The 22,675-nt window shown below is 41.4% G+C and overlaps 1 protein-coding gene across 2 annotated transcripts; it reads right to left on the reverse strand.

Annotated features, from left to right (window-relative positions):
- Positions 1 to 2,604: 2,604 nt before the first annotated feature.
- On the reverse strand, positions 2,605 to 17,025 carry Irs4 (insulin receptor substrate 4). 2 transcript variants are annotated; one of them, XM_036173900.1, is made up of 2 exons: positions 13,277 to 17,025; positions 2,605 to 5,092 (listed from the first exon to the last, which is right to left on the reverse strand). In XM_036173900.1, the coding sequence occupies exon 1, from the start codon at positions 17,023 to 17,025 to the stop codon at positions 13,294 to 13,296; it is 3,732 nt and encodes a 1,243-aa protein (XP_036029793.1). In that variant the 3' UTR covers positions 2,605 to 5,092; positions 13,277 to 13,293. The 2 variants fall into 2 exon arrangements, with proteins under 2 accessions (XP_036029793.1, XP_036029794.1); XM_036173901.1 differs by lacking the exon at positions 2,605 to 5,092 and adding an exon at positions 12,639 to 12,651.
- Positions 17,026 to 22,675: the final 5,650 nt, after the last annotated feature.

Genomic DNA, 22,675 nt, shown 5'->3' on the forward strand with positions numbered 1-22,675 from the left:
ATTTTTATATTAAAAAATGAAAGAACCCCTTGACATCTCGCAAAGACTATTTGGTTACCATGCATGAGACAAGAAGAGTGAGGAAGGTGAAGTTTTGTGTGCTCTTATATATAGGTGCTTCCTGCTACTGAGTTGTGTTGATTGTCAGTAGTCTGTCCCTACTATTCGGGGAATTCAAGTTGTTAAGAATTAATGCCTAAATGGGCATACAAAGATAACGTAAGCTGAAAAACACCAATGTGTGCATTTATCTTTGAAAATTCATAGAAATGAATGTATATATATATACACATTTCATGTCCTTGGGGTCGGATTTCCCACACCGACACCTTCACGGCTAACTCTACTGTGTTGCATATGAGCCACTCTCCCAAGTGTTGCAGCTGGTAGGGGACAGGGCCAGCTCTCTTGGATATATATATATTTGTATATAGTTCCATGATATGATACTCATATACCGTATGAGTATCTATATGTATATATACTCACTATATGTGAGTTAATATTTATAAATTTTTATTATTATTATTATTTGTTTCTTTCACACCATACATTTCCATCTCATTCATTTCTTGTCCCTTCATATGCACCCTCTGCCCTTGCAGCCTCCCCCACAAAATAAAATAAAATAAAATGTAAGAGAAAAAAGAAAAAAAAAATCAGTCTCATTATGGAAGCTGTATGGTGACACAGTGAGTCACGCAGTAAATGCTTTTATCCATATATCTTTACTTGCAATTGTTCATTGCAAAGAGTCATTGGTCTGGTCCGAAGCCTCTGGTTTCTGCTACATTATCAATGCTAGACTGTCAATGAGACTCCACTTGGATATCCTACTATTGCCCTGTGTCATGGAGATCGTGTAGCTTTGGTTCTGCAGGAGGACCCCTTCACATGCTCCAGCAGATCACCGATGGGGTGGATGTTGGAGTGGGCCAACACATAGCCTTGGTTCTGAGCCTGGATAGTTGCAGGGTTGGTCAGCCAACCATTTCTCCCTGTGAGCTCTCCCTGGATGAGCTCTCCAGCCATTGCCTTGTCTAGTTCACCCCTTACAGCAGTGAGTAAGGGAGCCAACTTTCCTGCTTTCATGTCCTTGGGGTTGGATATCCCACACTGACACCTTCACGGCTAACTCTACTGTGTTGCACAGGAGCCATTCTCCCAAGTGTTGCAGCTGGTAGGGGACAGGGCCAGCTCTCCTGCTCTTATCACCTCAGGGTGGGCTCTCCCACCAGCCTCAGGTGGGAGAAGGGCATTTCTCTCCCACCCATGCCACCCACATGACAGATGGGTAATAGGAACAGCTCTCCCCTGCTCACAACGTCGAGGCTGGTTCATCCACACTTCTGCAAGTAGAGTTGGCTCTATTGTGCTTCCCATTCGAGGTGCAGGGCCTGCTTTCCCAAGTGTTGTAGCTGGTGGGGGACTGGGCAACTTTCCCGCCCTTATGATCTCAGGGCCAGCTCTTCCCCATCCATTCCACCATATGATAGATAGGTAATAGGGACAGTTCTCCTATGCTCACAACTTTGTGGCTGCCTTACCCACAGCTCTTCCAATATAGTTGGCTCTATTATGCTGCTCATGAGAAGTGCAGAGCCTGCTCTCCTGAGTGTTGGAGTTGGTGGCAGGCAGGAGCAGTTCTCTTGCACTTACGACCTCAGGGCCACCTCTCCCATCTGCCTCAGGCATTGATGTGGAGGGACAGGGGGTGGGAAGGGCATCTCTCTCCTGCCCATACCATACTGTAGCATCCCTAGTGATAAAGGTACTTTAATTATATTTTTCCACTGTAATATTCTATTACATACATCCTCTGAAATGTACCCAGAAAGCATAAGCTGTACAATCAACATAATGGTTTGCATAGAGACAGCTTGTCTACACATGATTTGATAGCTGTGTTTTTCACCCTATAGCCCATCTGACCTGTGTGCACTCACTGGTTCCCAGATTTGCTCTCATTTTTCTATATGGCAAGGATGACTTGGGAAAGGCCGAATAGGTAATGGGATAACCATATCTTTCAGTGTTTGTTAAAGCCTGTGGATTCCAAAAGAACTGACATAATTTATAAATGAATTCATGATATTTAATCTACTCTTCATTCTGTAGTCCATCAGTGTAAAAATGCTGTCTAGTGGTATATTTTTCATGAACTAATATTTTCTTAATAAGGCAATGAAAAGGGAGACCTTCAAAGGATAATGATAAGTGGCAAGGAGATAAAGTCCAATTATAAACAATCACCTCACTCTCCTGGGGTAGTTGATTCAAATATAGTAGTCATTATATGGAACTATTGTCGTGGTCCACATGTAAACTCAGGGCAGTCATTTTGTAATGTTTTATACTAGTATCACTTCTATATTTGTAGACTCAAAAGTGAGTTGATTCTATTAACTATACCAAAGTTTCATGTTTGTAGGGAAAGTGATGGGCATGTTTTAATTACCACAACTGCTTCATTCTGAGAAATGGCTGACAGTCAATTCTGCAAGAATTGACTTGTAATGAAGTCAATATACTTGTAATGAAGCCGAGACAACTGTATAAAGAAAAAAAAATGAAACTTCACTCAAATAAGTTACATGACCACATTTATTGCAAGTAGCTCTATGGAAAAGCAAATCAGATATATATATAAACACTATACAGAGTTGCAAGGTTGTCTCCCAAAACTGCAAACGAGATGCTTACAAACAAGAAAGTTTAAGGGTATTTACAAAGGAAGACAAACACAGAGCAACTCAAAGCAGGTCGTGAAGCAGAAATAGCAAATGTAATGAACCGTTGGAACTGTAAAGCTTTCATTTTTACTGACCAAGTAACTATGTATGACACCAAACTAATGTAGCAGTCACACACACAAATCGTTCCATCATTGTTTTTTCTCAGCAGCATAAACATCACTGGAAGGTAAGTGGTGTGTCGGTACACATATTCCATAGATTCTTCCAGCACAATACTGAATAAATTAATCCATTTTATCTGTAAACTAAGAAGTTGTGTCAGAGAGATTGCATATTTGTTATGCTGTACCTGTGACTATTTGTACCTGTGACTAATTGTATGGACTGTTGTGTATGAGGTTTCCATTCATTTATTCAGCAAGTGTGCTAGCTCTGTGCTCCACCTTCTGTACCCTGTCTATTGGCAGCCCCTAAACCAAATATGTGAGTAAAGGAATACAGCAGTTTCCCCCAAATAATCTTTTCTTGCTACAATTCTGAACGATTATGACAACTTACTTGAATATAAAATGGTAACAGAAGGCCTGAAGAAAGGCTGCCTAAAGAGTGCACTGTTACGATGAACAAAAGCCACACTGCATTACTGAATTAGGTAGGAACAAGAGAGGAGCCTGAAGGGACTGATGAAAGTGATGCCCTAGTAATGACCAGAAACTGGGTCAGTGACTGGCATTGAAGCTACATCCTCTCAGCACAATTCACACAGGGAAAAAGGAGCACCCCCCATCCCTTTGCTTGGTAGGCAGGGAGAAACAGTAGAAGTCTACTCGGTTCTTTAGAAAGTTAGTTCAGCAACATGTACTAGAAGCCTGCTCAAAGATAGAAGCACACGTTCAAAGATGTAGGAACCGAGTGGCAAAGAACTTCAGGTAAATATTACACTACTTCAAAGTTGCACGTTAAATGCGAAGCAATATTTTTTAAACAGAGTTACACACAACAGGTACGTCTATAATCACGTGTTCACAGGTACACAAGGGTGTTCATACACACAAGTGTGTGCATACACACACTAGCACTCACACACTTTTGCAGACACTTGCTCAAACACTCACACCCATCTGTGAGATGATGAGGTTTGCCAGTGATGATACTACAGCCAAGAGCTGTATGCCAACACATAACAAAGCTCTAAGCAAGCTTCAAGACCTTTGTTTCTATCCTGTGTGGTCACCACCTGCTATTATCATGTTCTCAAAGGTCCAGGTTCCTAAAATCTTAATTTAGTTTCCATCAGAGGCAAGCAAAAATAGGAATGGGGGAGCTTGCTCTGAATTTTTTCTTTTAAATTTTATACATCTTATATTGGCTCAATTGTCCAGAAGGAAACATGGCCTTATAAGAGGTTCCTTTTGGCTTAAATTTTAGGCAGCACTAATTTCTGAATATGGGAAACTAATTTCTTTATAGGTGTCCTGGGCATGGGAGGGTTATTGGGGAAAGGACAGAAAGAGGGGGAGACAGTTTGAAGAGTAGGAGGGAGGACACCCCCCACCCCCCAGAGAGGCAGAAAGGGTCTTTTGAGATGGAGGCTTGCCTCTTTTCAGGGATAAATGTAGGTTTCAAAATAAAATCAGAACAATAGGTTTGGAAATGCTCAATCCACTAGCAGAACATGGCCAGGTTCTACATGAACAAGTAGACAACCTGCTCCTTGGCTCTGCCTTTAAAATACTCTGTCAAGTCATCATGTTAGTTGGTTATTAGTGTCAATAGAATGTTGTAGTATTGTTAATGAGCAAACTCTGAGATAATTTGCCCTCTAGTCTTGTCTTTAAATATTGAAAATGTCTCGTCAAGATAGAAGTTCAATTCACCTTAATTCCTTGATCAAGGAATGTCTTAAGTATGCATTAATCAGAAAATATTCCAGATCATACCTACCTTCTCATTCATATATATGTTTATCTGCCATTGTTTAAAGATGTTCATGTTGAAATTTCATCCAAGTATTATATGTCATTAAAATTGATGTTGGCTATATTTACACAGACTGAATATATTTTTAGAGAGGAAAAGGGAAGTGTTATGAGACACTAACTTACAGCATCTCATTCCTTTCAAAGAGACAGATCAGGGAAATTAGGAAACAAAGCCAATGTACAGTGTGCACATCTTTAAGTCAATCAATGGATCCAGGAGGCAGTAGTGAGAATGAACTCCATGAGCAGGCTCATTCAGTTGCCATAGTCCAGTTGACTGGTAGAAATTGAGGCTAGTTTCTGTTCAGAAGCCTCAGAATTTTCTTTCTTTTAGGCAGATCTGGAGTAGACGAAGTTGAAATTCTGTGTCACTTTTCTTGTAAAATGTGTTTGGTTTGGGTGGCAATGTAATCACTGTATAAAAAAAAGATGACAAAAATTATTTTCAAAATTAGTGTAAAGACTTGTCACCCCCCCCCCACACACACACATTTTTAAACAAAAGGAAACAAAACCTAAAAAGGTTCCTGAGAGATGCATTGAAGATACTGCCTTGGCCTCGACATGGTTAAACAAAACAGTGGGCTTGCTGTGCAGAGAAAACACAAGCTGGGCAAAAAACTAGGATAGTTACTCCTGTACCCAGGATGCCAACTTGCTACTTCTTGTGGGCAGCTGCTTGGAGTGTGTGAGCACTGTTCAACTTTATCCCAGTGGGCCCCGGAAGGGAGCCTTAGACAGAAAATGCTCTTCCTTCTCCTAAATGCTTAAGTCTATCTTTACCTTAGGTGACACAAGACAAAGGACTTAAGGACAATCTTGATAAAGGTCTTCTGACCTAATCGTGGAATATTTTCTAAAAGAATTCGTTATAACTGCAAAGATTTTATGGAAATTTCCATTTCTTTACCAAAATGGTGTGGCTCTCTTAACTATCGGCTTTAATGTGATGGTACACAGCAGGGAGCATGGTGCGTAGAGCAGTGGGAATGAAGTATGTGGAGGAAGTTGCTGGAATAAAAAAGGGAAAGAAAATGCCCATCAAGTGGATTATGGAGTACCAAGATTATTTTAAGCTGTGCTTACATCAAAGTATTTAGTGTCACCTGAAACAAGCTAAAAGAATCCATGGAAAGCTTTCTCCAGAGTAGGCTTCAAGCAAAAGATCTCTATTTAAACTCTAAGTATCTATTTCTTTTGATAGCTATTTTAATGAATGCAACAAGATTGAGCATCAAAGTCTCCTTCCTTTCCCTACCTATTGTGGTTATTAGTCACATCCATTGTTCTTTCCTTCGTATAAAAAGGTTAAAAAGAAGTACCATAAACTAGGAAGTATTAAGTCTTCCTGTGAGCACATTTGTGAAATTTTAGGTTCTATTAGGATAAAAGGTATGTGTGGTCACCACAGATTAAGTGTGGATGTGCATATTAGCAACTCATTTACATGTAGCAAAACTGGGCTAGGTAGGTATCATGGAATTTTATTCATGTTTTTAACTGAAATGTGATGTTAAAAAAGTATCTCACTAATTTAGCTCATTATTTTTAATATACAGTATCATCCTAAGTTCACATATATAGTGCATTGCAATTACTTCAAATGGGGACTTCTGAGTAGCATATATTATGCACTTCATTTCATACATTTTGCAGAAATATATAAATTAAGCTCCTAGGCTACCTAAGTGACAATGCTTAGAATTAGGACACTTTGTTGATATTATAGTCATTTTCCTTTAAAAAAAATAACAGCAGCTCAAATGAAGAATTGTGCATATTTCCATGCTTTCCTATAACAATTGTGTCAACAGTGGGTGAAGAGTGAATAACCTAGTAAAACCCAGAAAATGGTCATGTAATTTCACATTTACAAAATAGGTTTGTCAATTCCTGTTTAACTATGTTAGTAGACAGGAATAATGCTTTCCAAAACAGAATGATCCCCAAATAATATAACTTGCTTTTAAAATGCATTGTGGAAACTGGAGCCACAGATTTGCATTTATAATTCTGTTTTTTCTTAAACCCATATTAAAATAAGTTTACATTTCCCTGAACACATTCCAAAGAACAGCCAAAGGGAGCAATTCACAAGCTTGCTGAGTAGTGGAAGAAAGCAATTCAGGATTAAACCTCAATCCGAAAGTCTACAAAAGGAATATTAAAGAGCCGACAGTCACACCATGTGTTCATTTCCCATTCACCACCAGAACAATGAATGGTGATGCTTTTGGTAGTGTTATCTGTCTGGTCTGGACCTGTTTTTCCATTTGATAGTGACTGCTTTTAAAGATTTATTGTGTACCTCATTTTTCAGTTAGTCAAAGCTCTTTTTAATATCAAGCTAATTCAACCCTTTTAACAACTGGTATACTCTTAAAGTAGGGTTTTTCTTTGTAAAAGAGAAAACTTCAACGGCCTTTGATAGGTCAAAAGATGCTTCTTCCAAAGTCTGGCCGGTATCATTTTCTTCTTAAAAATTAATAAAGACAAATTTTCAGTGTCAATGAGTATAATGCTATAAACCCAAACATTAATCTTTAATATACCAATGCAGCACGCATGACTTTAATATCCTTGGAAATGTATAGGTTGGGCCAAAAAGGCAGTTCCTCCTGGATATCTCAGACTTCTTTACAAGAATCATAAATGTGCCTCTATTAAGGTTTGAAGTCTGAAACAGTAGACCAGAGAAAGGTGTAATTCCAACAATATGTACCATTTTTCTCTCACTCTCTTTTCATTCTCCCAACCTTATTGTCTTGGTTATCTTTTCAACTGTAATTTCCTCTCAAAGTCATATTGAAAATACTATTCATTAGATAGCATTCTATCTTTGTAGTCTGCAGATGATCATATTATCAGAGGCAATCAAGTAAATCAACCAAAGTAAAGAAGCCAAAGTGAATGGAGAGAAATGGGAGCCTGGGCCCCAAAGATTAATATATAAAATACATAAAAATGCAACCATGCTACTTAGCTTAGAAGTCACTGGATTATATGCAGGTTTCATCTCTTCGGTAAGAACTGTCTCCACACCTTTCTGTGCTTGATGACTATACAGGATGATAATCCCCATATAAGTTGATAAATAGGAAGTACTGTCCCTAAAATCATGAAAATTAGCAAGAACTGCTGCTGGTCTTTACAGTGCCAGTCATAGTATTATTTCTGTGATCAAATGATAAAATATGCTTTTCTCCACTGTGGCTCTGATTTCCTAAGAGAACTGTCAAAAGAATCTGGAATGAAAATGGATACCACTTATAAAGTTCCATGTGTTTAAAGGGCAGCCTAGTTGTCTTGCATCTGCCCATCACAATCAGGCTCTGGGCCATATAGATTGGCTCATCCCAGTCCTGATTATCTAGAAGTAGACTGTTTGGGGATCAGTCACTTTATTTTTCATCCTAGGTCAGTTTCCTCACTACTTCCCAACACACGCTTGGGTACTTTCACTCTGCTGCCTAGTTACTGCTGATGTGAAGAATGCAAGTTACTAGAATTTTAATATGTTCAGTCTTCAATTTACAAAAGACATAGAGTCCCAGGTTCATTGTTTAGTTGAAACTCGGAATAAATTACCTCATAGAAACACTGTTATAAAAAACTGTCTACACATGACTCTATTTGACCTCTTCAGTTTCTGAACCAACAGAGGAACTGTTTCATCCAATCATTTCTCTGAGATGCATTGGAAGTTTCAATTTGGGACTCCAGTGAAATAGGTCTTTTTGCCATGATGGATGATAATAATAATGTATCCTAAACTCAAAAGGTTAAAATCACAATCCCTGGTCATTCATTCAAGGGCTGAGTGGAGGAGCATGTTTTCAGTTTTCAATATCTATTTGGAGATATTGGCTTGATTGACATTCTTTCTACATTTCAAGTCTTCAAGTAGGAAATTAGTAATCATATTCAGGCAAATGATATAACTTCTAAAATCTACTCGCCTAACACACAAAAATAACATAAAAAGAAACAACAACAAAAACATAAAAAAACATACATTTCTACCACACCCTTTCCCCTACCTGTCTTATTTTATTCTGTTTTGCTCACTGTAGTAGTTTAGATTTAAATACCAGATTTATATAGAAAGAATAAATTAAATGAAGAGACTCACAATCGCTTACAAATGCCACTAGATTATCAGCAAGGGCTTAGAAATCTAACTTCAGTTAAGAAATGACTATTAATTGGAATTTATTGAATACGCCCTCATTTCACTTTCTTTCCTTTCTGATGTTACACACATACACACACACACACACACACACACACACACACACACACACACACACACACAATTTGTTTGGGAAGTCAGAGTAGCTAACTCCTCCCTAGATCAGATTTAAAACATTAAGTTCCAGCTGACGTCAGATTCTTTTTTTTCTAAACGGGACATAGCAAATAGTTCAATGTAAGGAAGATCACCTGAGCCCTGACAGATGATCCAGTTATAACACTCTAAGTGAATTACAGCGAAATTTGCTACCATTGAATTAAAGCATACTTATGCTTTTGCTCCCAATGCTTTCATATATAATAATTTTCATCAATGTAAAAGTGACAAATTAAGCACTTGGCTAAAGGGCAGTGTGCTGTGCTAGATGGAGCATTAGATTGGAAAACAGATGTATAAGTTACATTTTCAGCTCTGCCACTTACCTTCATGAATACAGGAAATCACTTAACTCCAGCTTCACTTCCAGTACTTACCATCAGTAAAATAATGAATGTGAATGTGCTTTGAAAAATATAAGGCAATCAATCTGTAACTGGAAAGCATTCCCTCAATCAAGAAGTTAACAATTTAACAACAGTCCATTTGAAATCACACACTGTAATCCTTACTTCTTCCTGCAATGGCCAGCCGAATCTGTTCCAACATGAAGGTTGTATTTTTTTTTTTTTTTGAGAAACCCTAGTTTGTTCCCCAAGATAAACGCCTGCCAATGACTTGAAGTATTTTGGTTCATGTTTGGCGATTAGAAACAGGGAAAGAAAGCTGGAGACCCTGGTTGAGTATTTATGAATGTCGAACGGTCTGGTGTGCTTAATTAAAGTCCTGGCCCCGGTTTCAAAGAGATGTTTTGCTTGGAGCTGACATTTTATCCTGGAAGCATCAGTCTTAAAATAGAATGAATGCAAATGAATAATGATTGCCAGCAACTTTAGCTAACTTTAACTGAGTGAGGTCCTCTTTAATTGTTTAGGTCAAATACCTCATTACTCCAAAGAACTATCCAGATTTGGGGGGGGGGGGAGATGATGAATGCTACATGAAATAAGTGATCCATCAATTATGGTTGGGAAAACTCTGGTATCTAGAGATTATGTTCTAGTTATTTACAATAAATCAATCCAATACAGTAAAAATGATTTGCTTTCAGCACCTGCAATTTATAGCAACAGGACTTAACAGCAGGACAACGGAAAAAGCTTGGGCTTCCTGTGTGGTGAGAATAGGACCTAAATTGTCAAAAGCTAATTACTAGATTTTGGCCTTTTAATACCAATACCTTTTAATACTATCATAATATAACTAATTTGGCTGACCAATTATTTCATGCCATCTACAGCTGCCCATTTCTTACTCCTATGTCTTTAATAAAAATACCAGAGAAATCTACATCCCAGATCACTTCAACCTATCAATTTTATATCAGGTAATGCATTAAAAGAAGGAAAAAGGCACACAAGGGTTTAGGGATGGACTCAATCACATGGGAAACGACACTCTTCTAAATGCTAATGTGTTCAAAGAAGCCTTCATCATCAAGGGATTGCTTTAAAAATATTTCATTCAATATAAAAATACATACTCAAGTTATATTCTGGGTGTTTCTTTCTAATTGGCTTGCAAAGCAACTATAAAATACTTACATGAAGCTTGACTGTAGATAAATAAGGTTATACATTCATTATTTTTGCATTGCATGATAAACTTGTCTTAATAAATCATAATTTCACTTACATTATAAAAATCAATATAACTATACCAACTGTGAATAATCTTATATTTGACACTTTTAATGAAAGTTAAGACTAATGAAAAAGAAACACAGAATTTTAACTTAGCTTTGTGTTTCTAAATTAGTAGTTAACGGTCACAACCATAATACTGATCCCAACTACATAATAATACAAACCTAGCACTTCTCTATTCCAGTTCTAAACACATTCCACAAACTGAGATTAACTTAATGAGCTATGTGACTTATACTACTGTGTCTTTGTTCCTTTTTCACAACATGTTTCTTAACATGACATTTTCATTTTTAAATGCTAGATAAGAAAATAAAGGCTGAACAGAAATCGGTGAAAGTTCTTCTATAACTTTAGAGAAAGACACTTCACAGACAACACTTTATCAATTCACATTAAAATGCTAACTAAAGTCATTTCCTGCAATAGGTTGTTTCAATACCACACCTCCTCCCGTGCCCTTCCATATGATATATTGTAGAAAATTACATGTCAAATCTACCTTTAGCACCAAGAAATTAGCTAGTTCTCTGAAAAACTAAATCATTAGTTTAAATGCTTGAAATTTCACTTCAGTGCTAAACCAACAATAAAATAAAATTGCATTATATTTGTAAAGTGATTTCATGCACCAAAATGCTTCCAATTAATTCACTTATTTCAATGTAAGCTCCTTCCTGTCTATGAGATATACAACTTCAGTGGTGTAGTCCCTCAGTAAAGTTAGGGATTTCCTCAGTAAACAATACAATTAGAGCATATTAAATCTCCAAAATAGCTGCAAAGCCATTCATCAGTAATTTATATAAACACAATGGCCACTGGATCTTCATAATCCTCAGAAGTCAGAGTTTATTTGAAGAACAGTATGATTTCACTATTCTTAATTTATGTGTGAACGAAGATCAGAGTATTGGAAAGTGTAGACATCATTTCAAAGAATCACAGGGTCACAAGCAGCTACTCTGATGCATCATCTCTTTTGATGTGGTATTTTACATCAAAGTTGTACACAGTACCTTCAGCAGTTAGGCTCCAACAAAAGCTTGAGGATGGTTTGGGGGTGTACTTTCTGTTTACTTGTCGCTGAAAGGCTGATTACCTGATTATAAGTTCTTGGAAATGGAATTATGACTTGCAAATACATAGTTATGATAGTAGTGCGCTCTCTCTCTCTCTCTCTCTCTCTCTCTCTCTCTCTCTGTGTGTGTGTGTGTGTGTGTGTGTGTGTGTGTGTGTGTGTTGGAGAGGAGCCTCACCACAATTTAAAGGATTTTGGGATTGAGTCCATAGTTTTAGTGATCACTCTCTTGGTGTGTCTGTGCTGCAAATGTGAGCTTTTGTACGGCAAGTTTTCTATAACTAAATGGGGAGCTTGTAAGGTAACTGTTGTGATCAGTTCCCAACCTGATATGCCTGATCAAGCACAGTGGGCAAATATGAAATCACAAAAGCATTCCAGAGCACAAGCAAAGCAAAAATGTTCACTAAACTGACTACTGGAATGAAAACTGCTGGGAACTGTCCCTTCACAGGGAAAGAGGCATATTCTTCTAAAGAGAGAAGGCAGGGCATGCTACAGGGGTATCATCTGCAAACATTTCTTGAGAATCTCTCAAGACAATATTGTGAAATTCTGGACAAGGTTCACTAGATTTGACTCTTAACTTCTCTTCCCTTGGCAAATTAGAACTTGAAACCCCCACACCCCACTGCTCAGGGTGGGCTGCCCCTAGAGTCCTGTCTTCTTCCTCCTGCCTTGTTATCTTGCTCTCCTTGATTTCCCAGAAGACACATCAATTAAATGTCTTAAATGCTTTTTAAACGTTTGAAACAATATTCATATCCATAATCAAGATGCCTCTAGAGAGGTGGGGTGGGGGTGGGGGTAGAAGAAGAAACGAAGCACAAAAGTGACTTGCCTTCCCCTACCAGTGACAGAGAAAAGGAACACTCACGGTTTCTCACAGTTTATCCTGTGTAAAAACAAAAACAGATCAACACAAAAACAGTTTCCACAGCAAATACTGGCCTTTAATCACCTGGGGTTTGGGATTATCTATGCACTCTCTCTCCCATCAGCTGATACCTGAGAGTTAACCTTTTGGGCAAATCACAGCAGACTAGGCAAGCGATGACTGTTTTTGAGAACGTGATTATGTTAATAGTTGGCTTGTTGCTACTAAACATCCCGAGTCCTCCTTCAACCCTTGCACTTAGATTGTGCACTCGCAGAAAAGCAGCTTGAGTTGTAGGCTTGAAAGGTACTTGATGGAATTCACTTTCGGAAGGAGGGGGCGGGGGAAGGGGAAAGCAACTTCATGCTGTGGGTCTTTAAGTTTTAATTGCTCCTAAGAAATAAATCCAGTGTTTAACAATTGGTTCTGTCAGATAAATGTATGGGTTAGATAAAAGCTGATGTTTTTGCGAAGACCGAAAAGGTACCGCGTGAAGAATGAAAACTGAATTCTACTCTCTCTAATAACACTAGTAAATGAACTAGGATCTCACTTATCGCTGACATCGTAGCAAGTAACGCATCAACTCACTAATTAGACGATTTCCATTAACTTCATGACTTTTAATTATAAATTCACCAACCTCTTTTCGGAGAGTGATCACTTCTTGTAGCCACGTCTGGCAAAGTCCATTCTCACGTAAATGTCGTTGTCTTCGTCGTCGTTGTCCTCAGAATCCGCTCTCTCTGGGGGTCTCAGCACCCGTCGCTGGCGAGGTGGTGGTGGTGGAGCGGCAGCGCGGGCCGCCAGGTCCTCACCTCTGGCAGCTTGGTTAAGAGCTCCAGGATTCCAACCTGCGCCAATGTCCTGGACCCCTCTTACAGCCTGGGCACCAAGAGCATTAGCAACAGGTTGGAACCAGCGAACAGAGGCGGAGTCAAATCTGGCGGCCTGGAAGCCGGCAAAGACAGCGCCAAAGCCAGGGGCCGCGGCTAGTGCAGAGACCACAGCTAATGCCCGGCTCACTGCCAAGAGGGGCGCCCCAGCTGGAACAGCAACCCGGGCAGAAGCGGCGGGAAAGTCTCTGTCCAAGCTGTCAGTCGGGAAAGCAGAGACAGCGGCTCGGGTGTTGGCAAATAAACTTTGGGAACGGCTTTGCTGGCGTCTTCTCTCCTGCACGTCCTCCTGCAGCAGCCTAGCTACAGGTGGCCGTTCTGAGAATGGACCGGGAGACAGAGAAACATTCATACAGCACTCAGAAAATGGGTCGACTACACAGATTTGACCGGTTTGAGCATCATAGCGAATGGCAGTGTCAGCAAAAGGCACGGCTGGTCTCATGGCTGGGTTGAAAATCACTTCAATGTATTCACCCTCTTCTATAATACTACCTGTAGCATTGCCTGGAAAAAGACGAAAGGGCCACCTAGCACCGGCCAGACAGATGGAGTTGGCACCTGGTAGAACTCTTAAAAGATCTGAAAGGCGGATTGCTGGGTTTGGAAAGGGCACCTCGATTTCAATATTCAGGTAACTAGAAAAAGCTGTGCGTCTGGGGTCAGCAATTAAGCCCCATGGATCTGGCAGTCCTTGGGCAGAGGGAGCTGGCATACAGCGCTCTCTCTTAATGAAGTCAATGTTGATATAGTCACGAGAGCTGTCAGCTCCTCTCTGCTCCTGTGTGGGCTCCACTGGATTGGGATTGATTTTATTTCCTTTTGCAATAAAAGAAAGTCTGTTAGGTCTCTTAGCCTTGTTCTCTGGGGGCTCGTCATCTGAAGGCTTTGCAGGTGACCCCCTATCTCCAGGTTTTGAGAATGACCCCTCAGTGGAAGGCTTTGAAGCCATATCTTTGGTGCCCTGGCTGAAGGAGGCCTCTTTGTCTAGACCCCTCCCCAGGAATTTCCCAGGCAACATCGGAACATACTCACTATGGTCGCTCTGTCCCAAGGGTGAACTCTGAAAAGGACTTGGCAGAGAGAAGTAAGAGCTCCAACTTTTGGAGGAAGAGCCTCCCTGAGGATTTGGGGGATTTTTAGGAATTGCACCTGCTCCAGGAGCCATAAACATGTAGTCACTGTCACTGTCATTGTCCTTAGAGTCATCCTCTTTATTAGTATCTTGTGCTTTTGGAGGACTTGGGCCAGGTGGTGGTGGGCTCACTCTGGGAAACATCATCATGTACCCTCTGGAGTCTTCAAAGGGTGACCTAGAGTGGCGCTTTTTTGAAGCAGAGGAATTTTGAGGAGCCATTGGCATATAGTCACTGGAACATGCAAGAGGAGCGGCCACCCCTGGCCTCATTGGCACATATGGGTCATCCTCATCTTCATCGAAAGCTCTGGCTCTGTGTGGTCCCCGGGTTGTACCTTCTGAGCTCTCCATATCTCTCATCTCTTTGGCCTCTTTGCGTTCTTTTGTGGCTCCCCTGTCAGCACAAAAATAAAGTCGGAATCTTCCTCCAGACTTCCCTTTTCCACCAGCTGCTCCAGCTGCTGGTGGTGGAGGTGGCGGTGGAGGCAGCATTTGCTCTTGCTTACTTTGAGTAAATTTACCAAAGTATGATCTCTTCTTCAGAGATTTTCCACGGTCACCATCGTTGGAGTTCTTTCCACTTCCTGAGCCCTTGCCTCCTCCTGAGTTCTTGCCGCCACCTGAGCCATGACCATCTCCAGGTCCCTGGCCACCACCTGAGCCATGGCCACCTCCAGGTCCCTGGCCTCCACCTGAGCCATGGCCACCTGCTGTGCCCTGGCCATTTCCTGAGCACTGGTTTCCCCCAGCACCCTGACCTCCTGAACCCTGGCCTCCCGAGCCCTGGCTGCCTCCAGATCCCTGCCTGCCACCGGAGCACTGGTTTCCTCCTGAGCTCTGGCTACTGGTGCCTTGGCCACTTGAGCCCTGTCCACCTCCTGAGCCCCGGCCATTTCCTGAGCCCCAGTTGTTCATGGGCATGTAATCACCTCCGTTCCCTTCCTCACTTTTCTTGTCTTTTTCTTCAGAGTTGCCAGAGCTGGAGCCCGGGGCTTCACAAGCTCTGTCATTGAAGGCTTCTTCGGGGTGTGAGACATGTACACGGGGGCTAGGAGCCACCGGGCGGAAAAAGCTGGGTGGTACTGAAACCGCTCTCCTGGACCTGCGGGCTCTGGGCAGGTGCCCCCTTCCTCTCCTGGAGGGAGGTAGAGGCTCCCTGGGTAAGAGGCGCCTGGTAAAGAGCATCTCTTCCCTATCACCGATAGCCCTGAGGTGGCAAAACTGCTCAAAGCGGGCTCTTCGGAGCCAACCGCCGGGCTCCAGCGGGAGTAAGCCTAGGTGCCTCCTAGTGGACAGCAGGGTTAACAGGTGGGCGCCAACACTGATGCTGTAGCTGCGGCATCTGGCTCTGTATTCGTCTGCGCACAAGGCTCTCATTTTCTCCAAAAACAACTCATGCATATTTTGGGCCACTACACTATCATCTACCTGCATCCACAGCTCCCCTGGACCGATGACGGTGGACCTGCCGACTTCCAAGAAGAAGTACTGCTCTGAGTGCCCACAGCGACGAATGCTCAGGAGCTGGACGACCACACTGGCCACTTCAGTATTGAGCCTTACAAACACGACCTCTTCGTCGGTAAGACACAGCCGGAACACGCCGCTCAGCTCTTTTCTGTGCCCCAGCCCCCTGGGTTTCACTACTACCTGCCACACATCTTTGTAGAAGCGTGGCTCCACCGCCGCTGCTGCCGCCAGGGCCCCCGGCTCTCCGTCCGGCTGCGCGCCTAGCGTGCTGCAGCGGCGGCGCTTGCTCTCGAGGATGAGGCGGCTGAGGAGCAAGTACCAGCTTTCTTGTTCCGACTCGTTCTCGGCTACCATCGCGAAGTATTCGTCCTGGGTGAAAAGGGCAATGAGGTGTCGGTACCGGGCATCAGCTCGTTGGCTCACGGAGAAGCACTGGTACAGGATGATCACGCGCCTCGGCGGGATGAGCGCGGGGACCGCAGCACCGGAGGCGGCTGCCTCTGCCGCAGCGGCCGCGGCGCGGACACTGTGCCGGAACTTCCTGGCATTTTCGTAATATTCGAGCCGAGCCGGTGCGTCTTCGGTCTCGAGTTTGAGCACGAAGTAACGCCTGTGCCCATGCTTCTGCTTCCTCAGGTAGCCGCGTTTGCAGACTTCATCCCCGACGGGGAGGTCCTCCTCTTCGGACTCGGAGTCTGACCGGGAGCCAGTGGCCGTGGGGAGCCACATGGCTCCCGGACAGGACGACCCGGTCCCAATGAGTGCGGTCGGGGTTCCGGAGGAAAGAAGCGGGGTGGTCGCCACTGCTGCTAGAGCTGTGGAGGCTGCTGCTGCTGCAGCTCTCAGTCTCCTCAGTGCTCGGTCGCCAGCGAAGGAGCAACTCGCCATGGTGATGCACGGTGGTTTTAAGGTGAGCGGAGGGAAGGGGGGGGGGGCTCGAGAAGGGAGGGCTGGGGGTGGAGGCGGTCCCCCCCCCCCCCGCGTCTGCCCGCCCCAGACCCCTCCCGCCCGCGTCCCCGCCCACTTTACTGGGCTCACAGCGGCGGGCAAAACAACACGTGACTGTCGCCTCACGCGGAGGCCCGCTCCAGATCCAGCTGCCCAAGCAGTGGAGGGGCGCAAGCGGCTACCATTAGAGGTGTGCAAGGGAGGGAGGCCGGGAGCCACGGAGGCGGAGCCATCTTCAAATTGGCAGAGATCCTTTGGATGAATCTCAGAGCCTTTTGGTCCAAGGCAGAACCGACGGGAGGGGGCGGGGCTCTCTAGCCACACCAAGCCTAGTCCAGAGTCCCAGAAGGTGGGGTAGGGGGTGGACGTGAGGGGTGGAGGATAGAGTGGTCCTCTGGGCCAGGATGGGGGGCCACAGCCCACATTCGATAGGCTGCACCGGGGGCTAGAAGTGGTGGGAGGAGATGGGGCTGGCATAGTGAGGGATGGTTTGTTTGTTTATTTAGGAAGCGGGGACCAGGTGAAACCTTTACAAGGTTCTGATTGGTTAGGATACGAGCCAATGGGAGGGTCCAGCAAGGAGGTGGCCCTGAATTCATTAGTTTAGTGGAGGGGGGTGCGCTGAGGGATGAGGGGGCGTGGCTGGGGTCCCACAGTAGGCTTCTCAATCCGGTTGTCTCTGGATCAGGCGATAAACAACCCTCGGAGAATAGCTGTTAATGGTGGTGATAAATTCCTGCAAATCCCAGAGCCACGGTGACCCCTCGAGTGCTGGGAGACCTCTCTCTTTTCTTCCTATAGCTCACATACATTTTCCGCTCCGACCGTAGTCTGCTCTCGTCCCTCCCGCCTTTCACTATGAGCTGTGCTTCTTAGCAGAAAGTGTCAATAATCTCTGGAAACGTATTAAAGACCTGCTGCACACCAAGCTGCACATGCTTCCTCGCCCGCTCCACCCCTGACAAAAGACAGCGACTCTTAAGACTCAGGAATAACAGCTGTGCCTTCAAAATTAACGCAATCTATACACAGAGTGTATTTCTAGGCCACGAAACACAGGTTCGCTAGAGGTGATGTTTCTATTTGATTGATGACGACTATGAAAGTACAAGTGTGGGGGCCTGTGAAATATACAGCCATGTTGGAAAAAGCCGGACTTGATTCCTACCGAAAAACAGTGTTGAGCTGTCTTGCTATTTTTCTCGAGGGCGGTGCTTTGAACGGTGCCTTTTAAGGGATTAACAAATACTAACTTTCTTTTCCCTTGAAGGAGACTGGAAAACTTTACGAAAAGAAAAGCTCCTATCTAGAACAAAGGACTGTGCTGAATATATGTCCTCGAATAGATTTTACATCCTTCACTTCAAGAAGGTCTTTGCTTCATTTCATTTTACAAATTAACTTCACACAAAAAAAGAACCCACTGCCTCCCTTCTTGTTGGAGAATGTGCCGAAGTGTAAGGTGTAAGTGCAATCTCCTGAAAACTGTCTCTTTGGTCTTCTCTTTCCTCTTCTCCTCTCCTCTGCTCTGCTCTCCTCTGCTCTCCTTTCCTCTCCCCTCCTCTCCTTTCCTCTCCCCTCCTCTCCCCTCCTCTCCTCTGCTCTCCTCTCCTCTCCTCTCCCCTCCTCTCCTCTCTTCTCCTCTGCTCTCTTTTCCTCTCCTCTGCTCTCTTTTCCTCTCCTCTGCTCTCTTTTCCTCTCCTCTCCTCCCCCCTCTCCCCTCCCCTCTTCTCCTCTCTGGGGTGTCTCTGTCTCTCTCATTTCAGTTTCATAAGGATGGAGACAGGTTGGAATGTTATTAAAGTATCAAGAAGTGACTGCATGTGAAAAGAGGGATGGTGCAACAAATAGTATTTTCTTGCACAGAATGTAATGTCATTACACTCTCGTCCTGAAGCAGATATTGCAAAGGGTAATATTTATAAATCCTACAGCAAATTAGGCAGAGATACATCATAAAAAAATAGACTCCATCTCCTTTTAAGAATTCTCTTTGTTAGCATCAAGAGAAATATATTATAATAGATGGTACCTTTGTGATGTTCAGGTGGGGGAGGGAAAAGACTAGAAACAATCATTAACATGTCTTTTGCTTCCAGTAGTTTATAAATCGAGAGAATTCACAGGTGCTAGAAACAACTGTGGGTTTGGGAACAGGCTGGAAGCAGGATGAATAGGGGCTGGAAACAGGATAAATGTGAATGAACTGACGTTGCTACCCACAGGTTTCAGCTGCTTAGTCACATATGTACAAAATTCAGTGCACTTAGAATCAAAACAATCACAGATACATTAATTTGAACTTCTTAGGATATTTTAAAACTTCCTAAATGCACGGTTTTGCTTCTAATAGAATTATAAAAAGGCAACGTATATGAAAATAATGTAACATAAAATTTTAAAATATATCAGATACATTACAGTGCTTATTAAATAAAATTTGGAAAATACTGAACAGATTCAAGAATCCTTATGACTCTACCACCAATGCATATTGAGTTTCTATATAGACTTCTTATATGTATAGTATATATAATTTGGTATCTTGTTTTTTTCATTCAACACTATATGGTAATGCTTTCCCATATTTCTATGAATCAGAATAAACATCATTTAAAAAGTAGTATAATACCCTACACAATTGTGATAAAACAATATATTCTCAGTTCTAATGTATATTGTTGTAATTAATCATTTTTCAGTATCGTAAATAATACTGCCACGAATATCTTCAATCTCTGGCTTTAAATGTTTAAAACATTACCTTTGCAAACTGAAGACTAGAATTACTGAGGTTAAAATATGAATATTTCATACATTATTTTTTAAATATTACATCACTTTACCCTGCCACCACATCATTTGTGGTCATTAGATAGTCTTAGTTTAAAAAAAAAAACCTGATAAACTGCTATCCCACCATTAAAATTTTAATTTTTGTTTGACCATAAAGTAAAATGTCTATATGTATGTCTACCCACTATTTATTTTCTTCTGTAAAGTGTCATTTTAAATCCTTTGCTTTATCTGTCGAATTCTTATTTTATGTATTGATTTGTTTACATAATAAAGATTTTTAAATTTTACCATATTTGTTACCTTTTTTTCTCAACTGATGATTTTTAAAAAATCACATTAAACTTGATTCTCTTCTATTCTAAGGAGAGTTGTAAAATTTTGTCATCATGTTTTGTAGAGAGCTATAAGGATCATTTGTAATCATTTCTTTAGGAGATCATGTATCTGACCGTGGACACTTTTTGAAAGGAAAAGCCTTCTTGGTTTCCATGTTAACTATTAAAGAGAATCTACACTAGATCAATTTTATATAACATTCTGAAACAATATGACGGTATTCTCCAGTGTGAGGGGAAACAATGTATTTTTTTAAAAGGAAGAGTAGAAATATTTTTGAACAACCACAGTGAAAAGTTAACTGTGCTGATCACTTTGTGCTCGAGGTATATCATTTGACTACAGCAAAATGGAATTAGAGCTATAGTGAGATGTTTCATGCAGGGATTTTCCTTTTTATGTTTTTTTGGTTTTTTTTTTGTTTTTTTTTTGTTTTTTGTTTTTTGTTTTTTTTTTTTTTAACAATAGAAGGTGATATGGAAGCATGAGCCCCGGTGAGCAGAGAAAATATTGGACTAGAAAAGCATCATTTTCTTCCGATAGGCCAAGCAAAGCTCTGCTATCCTAGAGTTCTTCCAGCACAGAAGCTTTTGGGAGAGCCCACCATTACTGAAATGCAGCAGATGCTGCAGCTTGTCTGGCATATATTTAAACTTTCATCGTCCTGGACAACTTAATGATATAGAATGGTTGTTTAGTTTAGGTCAGGTTTCCATAGCCAAAATAAAGCAGAGGGTTGGTTCAGACAAAAGGTGGGGACTTTGTGTTTAGCCTGAACTTGCCTTAATGCTCTCCTTTCCTTTGCCTGTATGTTGTTGTGTCTTAGGGCTTTTGTGTGTGTGTGTGTGTGTGTGTGTGTGTGTGTGTGTGTGTGTGTGTGTGTGTGAGAGAGAGAGAGAGAGAGAGAGAGAGAGAGAGAGATTGCTAGTATTTTTTTGTTTTTTTCTTTTCACTTGTTGCTCAAGAAAGCAAAAGTTGCTTTACATATCCAGTCATTAATGCTTTTAAATGTGGAGTCTGAACTGAGCCTGATACACATCATTTTAAAGTAATAGATAAGAAATAATAGCATCTTCAATAGTTCACATTTTGTTCACTAGTTTAGCTTAGGGAAAGCCAACAAGCATTGCAGCTACTATTTTACATCTAGAAAGCAAAGAAAATGGATAAATCATTGTGGTGTCTTTATTCTTCCTGTAAAAAGTACACATTAAATGGGATTTGCTTTCAAAAGGATTTCCTAGGCATCTTGTTATAAAAAAAAAAAAAAAATCATTTGACTAGTCCCCATAAGTAAAAGTTCACGCTTCCCTTATCCACATGATTATCAGTATTCAAATTCTAAGTTGTACTGAAATAAAAGTAGCTAATTAAAATGTGAATTTACTTAGCTGAAAAATTAAACTGTTACGTCAAATATGAACAGTTTCAAAAGACATTATTCAAGAGGATAAAGCATAAGAAATTACCAGCATAATAGAGCTATTATTCTTGCCCAATGTACAAATTATCCTATAATTATTAACTCTTATTTTTGTGAGCTAATGTCCAATTATGTAGATAAAAATGTGGTAGGACTCCTGATGCTCAAAAATGATGCTAGTGATAATGATTGATTTCTCTGTGTTGGAACATAAATAAAGCCACGCGTGATGAACACGCCTTCTCCACTAAGCAGAGATAAAGGCTGTTGCCTCCGTTTGCAAATGATGCCTTTGCCTCTCAGCTTTTTTTTTCTCCTCAAACCCTCTGCTGAAGAAAACAACGGTGAAAAAGCCTGCCTGCTACACCCAGACCAGGCCTGTTAGCTGCTTTTGTTTCCCAGCAGTCTGTGGCTAAAGTAATTAGAGCAAATATGTGGTTTAATTAGGCTCCTAAAGCTACCCTGTTATCTTAAGAGTCAACTGAAAATCAACTCTGTTAACAATTAGCCATTCCTTTCCATCTCCAAAAGAGAAAAAGTTATTTGCAAATTACTTTTAATAAGTTTGTTAAACATCAGAACAATGAAATAGGATGGATTTCACAAAATTTTAAATGATTTCACACTATATATTCTGTGTCTCTGGTTTAAAAACCAGGAACAATAGAAAGTGTTATACTCTTACTTGTTGCTATCATGTGTCAGAAAACATGAATTCATACTGTCCCACTTGTTTTCAAAAGTTATAATATTTCCTCAGCAAATAGGATCATGTCATGGCTAATATATTTCTAAAAGACTCGTGATTTAATGTATGGTTTCTAAGTTTTATTTTTATTTTGAGAAATGTCTTGCTTTGTTGCCCAGGCTGTTGTTAAACTCCTAGTCTCACATGATCCTCCTGTTTCAGCTTTCTGAGTAGCTGAGACTACAGTGAACCCAGTGTGGCCAGTTTAAATTTACTAAGTAAATATTGCAGACCTCCATTTTCTTTTGAATATTAAGGAAAATATATGAAGATAATATGAATTA

This window comes from Onychomys torridus, chromosome X, assembly GCF_903995425.1.
Source record: "Onychomys torridus chromosome X, mOncTor1.1, whole genome shotgun sequence".
NCBI classification, from domain to species: Eukaryota; Metazoa; Chordata; class Mammalia; order Rodentia; family Cricetidae; genus Onychomys; species Onychomys torridus.